General features: G+C 36.0%; 1 protein-coding gene across 1 annotated transcript; it reads left to right on the top strand.

The window, feature by feature from the left end:
• Positions 1 to 255: 255 nt before the first annotated feature.
• LOC110376328 (alpha-(1,3)-fucosyltransferase C) lies at positions 256 to 2,445 on the top strand. Its single transcript, XM_021334769.3, has 3 exons — positions 256 to 806; positions 1,054 to 1,164; positions 2,262 to 2,445. The coding sequence occupies exons 1-3, from the start codon at positions 256 to 258 to the stop codon at positions 2,443 to 2,445; spliced, it is 846 nt and encodes a 281-aa protein (XP_021190444.3).
• The last annotated feature ends 3,549 nt before the right edge of the window (positions 2,446 to 5,994 follow it).

Below are 5,994 nucleotides of genomic sequence, written 5' to 3' on the forward strand. Positions count from 1 at the left end.
AACGTGTCGATTAAAATAAAACCTTATATAAAACCGGAGAGATTTAAGACTGATCTTAAATTTGTGTTGAAATACACCGGAGCATTTTTGCATTACGGGACCCCATTGTCTAGAAATGGTCAAAACCCCTTCATTGAAAACAACTGCACCTACCAAAATTGTTACTTGACAACTCAAAGGGGTTTGCTAAACGATTATCGAGATTTCGACGCAATAATTTTCGATGTCGAAAACAATTGGGATGAACCGATCACGATGAGAGCTCCTTATCAAAAATTCGTATTTTTGGCATCAGAATCAGCGGCAAATTTTCCACAGTGTGATGATTTTTTCGATGATTTTTATAATGTTACCTGGACTTATAAGCTGAACTCGGATATCCGTTGGAGCTACTTCAACATTGTTGACAAAGAAGGCAATACTGTTGGCCCAAGGATTAATATGACTTGGATTGAGGCAACGAAGCCAGTTCCTTTCAACATCAAGAAAAAAATTGGGAATAAGAAAAAGGCAGCCGCGTGGTTCGTGTCCAATTGCCATACAATAAGTGATCGTCAAAATGTTTCTAGACATATAGAAAAGGCGATGAGACAATATAACATGACATTGGACATATTTGGCTGGTGTGGCAGAAAAAAATGCCCCAAAGACAGACTCCAAGAATGTTTGTACTTACTGGAAAATGAATACTACTTCTATTTCTCTTTTGAGAATTCTTTGTGTGAAGATTATGTGACTGAGAAAATTCTGTATCCTTTGCAAAATTATGCGGTTCCTGTAGTATTTGGTGGTGCTGATTATTCCAGGTAAGTTGAGTGTTTTTATATGCCCTCAATCATCATCTATTGACACCTACGTCGCTGATACATTTTTTTTAGATAGGTACACTAAATATTTGTGTGTCAATTAAAATCAGCTTCGAAACATTATGCTTAAAGGACGAGTAGGCATAAAGAAGAAAAGTTGAAACAATGAAATGATTTGTTCCGATTCTTGTGACAAAGTTGTTTACCAAATTCTAGCATCATGTTTAGTACTGTTGGTCTATTACAGGTTCTTACCGCCCGGTTCATACATCAACGCCCGGGAACGAAACGCCACACAAATCGCTGAGGACATGTACAAAGCTATCACAAACCCTAACATCTACGAGAATTACTTCAGGTATTTATCATTTAAGGGGTTCCATGCTTAGGCTGGTTTTCCACCAGACATGTGCGAGGATGCGTTGCGAGGAATGTATTTTTCAAGAACCAATAGAATCACTTCATTTACGTAGCCTCGCTCAGCACAGCTCTGGAAGAAACGCACAAAATAAGCGACAAATGTGTGCGACGAATGTGTTGCGATAGATTGTTCGAGGAATGTGTGCGAGCTTTGTAAAATACTGTACCAGCCAGTCCATAGACACCCCACAGCTTACCAACTCGCAACGCATCTTCGCACAGCTCGCACAAATTAATGCGTAATTACAGCTCCGGTAAAAATCCTCTTACGACACATTCTCCTCACACAGCTTTGGTGGAAACACTCACACATCTTCACACCACAGCTAGACATGCTCGCAGGACACATTTACCTCGCACATCTCTGGTGGAAACACAGCCTTAAAGGAAAAAACACAACCCTCTTATTAGGACGTCGTTGTACGCCCGTCCGAAATCAGGTACTTTCTCATGAACCCTGACAGACATTGACATTTTCATAGATGATGTATATTGTAATAGCTATCGCGGTTCTGAAAAGTAGCATAAAATTATATTTTATTCAGTTCACATATAACCAAAGTGTTTTTTTTTTTTGTATTGGCATAGGCCCTACATATGTCATTCTGATAAATAAGCTATGCAATAGCAAGATTTCATCAAGAGCCATCCATTAATTTTGCGTGAAAAAGAAACAAACATGATGATAATGATACCCATGATCCATAATTCCATATCTAAAAACATTTGCCCTTATAATACTAGTAAGGTTATGTCTACAACAGGCTGTTATTTAACATCCTTGGCAGTCGTAATGGGTAGGTAGTCAGAAGTCAGTAAATCTGACACCAGTCTTACCACGGTATTTGGTTGCCCGGGTAACTAAACTGGGTTGAGGAGGTTAAAAAGCTGGTAGACAGCTGAATTCAGTTAGGCTGGAAGCCTACTCTAATAAGGGATATGGGAAGAGGCTTGGCAGATGAGATGATAATATCTACATCAGGCAAAACATGCATTTTACAAAAGTTTATTAATTTTATTTTTCGTTATTTACAGGTGGCACAATTACTACAAATACGTGAAGCACCCTTCAGAAGCAGATATCTGCAAACTGTGCCAAGTCCTGAACGAGGATAAGTCTTCTACGTACAGATCCTTCAGAAAATGGTGGAATCCTCTATACGCGTCGCTTTGCGCTAAGGGAGGAGGCCGGTTTCTCATCATGAAACCCCCTATTTAAACTTCCACTTTAAAATGGCCAAATAATAAAACGAAATTGACAGAAAATCAAAGAAGTTATTCTGTAACTTTTATTATTTTTATTGTGTACAAATAGGCAAAAAAATATTAAAAATAAATAAAGAGTACCTACCTATCTAAACTCCGGTGCTGTATTATAGTGTTATCATTCCGTTCTTTTTTTCGAAATATGTTTTACTCAAGTCCACAAAGATTACGATACACTATTATAATTCTCTAGTGAAGCCACATTTGCTATACTTGATTGAAATATGGGGCAGTGCACCAAAAACAAAACTGTCACAACTATAAAATAAACTGATAAAGATGCTCTTCAACTATCCGTACCTAACAGCAACGACAAAGATATACAAAGACACAAAAAACGTGGATATAAAACACTTATACACTTACAACATAAGCATTTTAATCAGAAAAGTTCTTAACAAAACCATACATTCAAACATTACTTTTACACAACATTAATTATCCAAATCAAATCAAATCAAATCTCTTTATTTTCAGGCTGCATACCTAGGCCCAGAGATGTATACCTTAAAGACTAACATACATAATATATTATACAAAACATAATATATTTAACAACTCACTCAACGAAGTACCCGGGGAGCCAGTCTACAGGGGCCCGATTCTCCTAAGTTAATAATGTCAAAATTGAATAGAAATCGAATCGCAATATGATCGCAATAGTAGTTTTAACCATATCGGGCATTTTATTCATAAGACCAATCGTATTCCAACCACATTCGATTGGTTTGCGATTGGTCTGCTTCTTCTTCTTCTTCTTAGCGTTTATCCCGTCTTGTGACGGGGTCCGCTTTCCGTATCTTCTTCTTCCACTTCGCTCTATCCTGGACATCTTCCTCTTTGAGTTCGCAGATTTCCATGTCTTTCTTTACGACACTCAACCACCGCAGTTTTGTAAATCAATCAAAAGTACTAATCGTAAATCATTTTCAGACAAAATGATTCATTGTTAAAACTAGGATAAAAACGTTTATTTCAAAGAAAAAATAGCGGAATGCCACATACGCTTCAATCGTAATCGAGTCGTGATTGGGTCGCAGTCGAATGTGAATCGTATTATGTCGCTTAGGTAAAATTAGGAGTATCGGTCCCCTGGTTTTACCGAAAGATAAGAACACATTAGGTATGGCAAAAAAATGCTCACATTTGAAGGAGCACACTTTTATAATAAAATACCTTCACGCATAAGAAACCTGCACTCATTCAACGCATTCAAAACTCAGCTTTTCAAATATTTACTTCTAAATCAAATACCCGAAAAATGAATCAAACAAGTCTTATTCTGTTCTCAAGTAAGTGATATGTATGTTATTATTAGATATTGAGAATAAAGATTCTTTAAACTTAACTGTCAATTTCATATAAATGAACACGAGTAAATATTTTATACGTAGGTACTAATATTATGGACTGATATACATATGATTGGTGATGGGACATTTGATTTTAGGTATGATTTACATACCTAAGAATATAGATGTTCCAAAAAATATTATAAAAGTTAACTGCATGAAACAAACACGTGTATAAAATACGCAATCTTAAACACTGTCATACATAACTACATCATCTCCCGAGCCTTTTCCCAACTATGTTGGGCTCGGCTTCCAGTCTAACCGGATGCAGCAGAGTAACAGTGTTTTACAAAGAGCGGCTGCCTATTTGACCTCCTCAACCCAGTTGCCCGGGCAACAGAATACCGCTTGTTTAGACTAGTGTCAGACTGACATGACTGCCAAGGATGTTCAATGACAGCCGGGACCTACAGTTTAACGTGCCATCCGAAACACAGTCATTGGTGTCCAAGATATACATATACGTTACTACACATTATGTATAAAGTTGTATAGAGTGCAGTTTAAGGGATGAGGGAAGGCAATCCTCTTAGAGCGCTCGTTATAGGGACTCATTATTCAAAGCCTCAAATTTTCGCCGAGATAATTCCAATTAGACTACAAATAGTAGCGAGGGAGCAAAAGTTTCAATCAAAAAGGAAAATCCAAGATCGAATTTATTTTTAAGTATATGATTATCTTTTGCAAATTCTACTAATATAAAAAGGCTAAATTTAAAGGTTAACTTTTTATCAATGCACCACGCAGTCGAGGTCACGGGCGGAAGTTAATTGTCTAAAAATCCAAAAAGGCAGGATTCAGGAACAATGAGGTATTATTTCATTTCATTTTAGAATACTACTACCTTTATTACGGCGAAGTTCACCAACAATATTTAGGCATTAAACGTCAGTTTTTCCTTAAACAACTATGTATTTACCTTGGAACTTCAACCTCAATATTGTAAGTACCTAAACAGTTGTTTCAAAAAACTGACGTGTAAGTTCTCGGTGAACTTTTGCTTTGTGGTCGTACAGAGTTTACCTTCTATCTCTTTAATTTTATGTGACGTCACAGTCATCGTCACCATCGGCATTTTTTCGTGCGACATAATTAAAATTTCCGCTGACACCTTGTGAAAATTAAAGCTATTAAATGTTGATGACTCAAAGCCACCAGCGTTTTTGATGAAATAAAACATTTTTTTTTTTAAATTGTAGGCTTGCCTTTTCTCCGCATCTTCAAGCTCTTTGGGATATTTTAATAAGTTTCTAGATTATTCTAATTTTATCTACACTTAATTTACACTTTTCAACAAAAAATGGGTCATCATAAAAAATCTGAACATCATTTAATCAATATCAAACATTATTCAAAATATGAATTTCTGGTTAAAACTTACCATTAGTAGGTATAACACCCCTGCATAAAATATCAACACAAAAATAGTCGTTCAACCTAACTACAAACTTGCGCTTACTTAGCACGTAATACGAAAGTATTTGCGTAATCTTCTGAAACCTCATTAAACTTAAACTTAATTTCAAGTTGGTGTTCGCTCGGCGTGTTTAAAATTTAAGTTGTAACCCGGGTCATGACGTCACACATCATTAGTCTATGCGACAAACATATGCGCCTTGAGAAAGTTGCTTAAACTTTGAACAACTCTAAAACGAATGCATCACAGATGAATGTGCTAGTGTTGCCATTGTATGGACATAACATTATTTTCAAATATTTTAGAGTTGTTACAGTTTTTTTGAAACTTAATGTACGGAGAAGTCTTCTCAGTCAATATATCTGTCTTGCAAGAACATTGTTTTTCATGAAGTTAATTTTCATAAATATCTTTTTACAAATTCAGTACCTAACTGTGCAAAAAAGAATGGTCCTATTTTTTGCGCGCCAAGTGTGCAACTTACTAAAAAAATCCACACTATTCTTTAGCTTACCACCTCAAAAGAGGTACGGATCCCAATCATAACTTAAACATACTTTCAGTAACAACTTGTTTAAGTAAACTGCGAGTTGACGCTAACTTAGAGAGTTCATCTTAAATATTGCACGGCTATATATTTATTTAAGTTCAAGTAAGATGAAGTTGCAAAGTTATTTTTGTTTTTGAGATTCATCAAGTGACAAAAAAAACAGTAATAAAACACTGATGC

Source organism: Helicoverpa armigera, chromosome 19, assembly GCF_030705265.1.
Source record: "Helicoverpa armigera isolate CAAS_96S chromosome 19, ASM3070526v1, whole genome shotgun sequence".
Lineage (NCBI taxonomy): Eukaryota > Metazoa > Arthropoda > Insecta > Lepidoptera > Noctuidae > Helicoverpa > Helicoverpa armigera.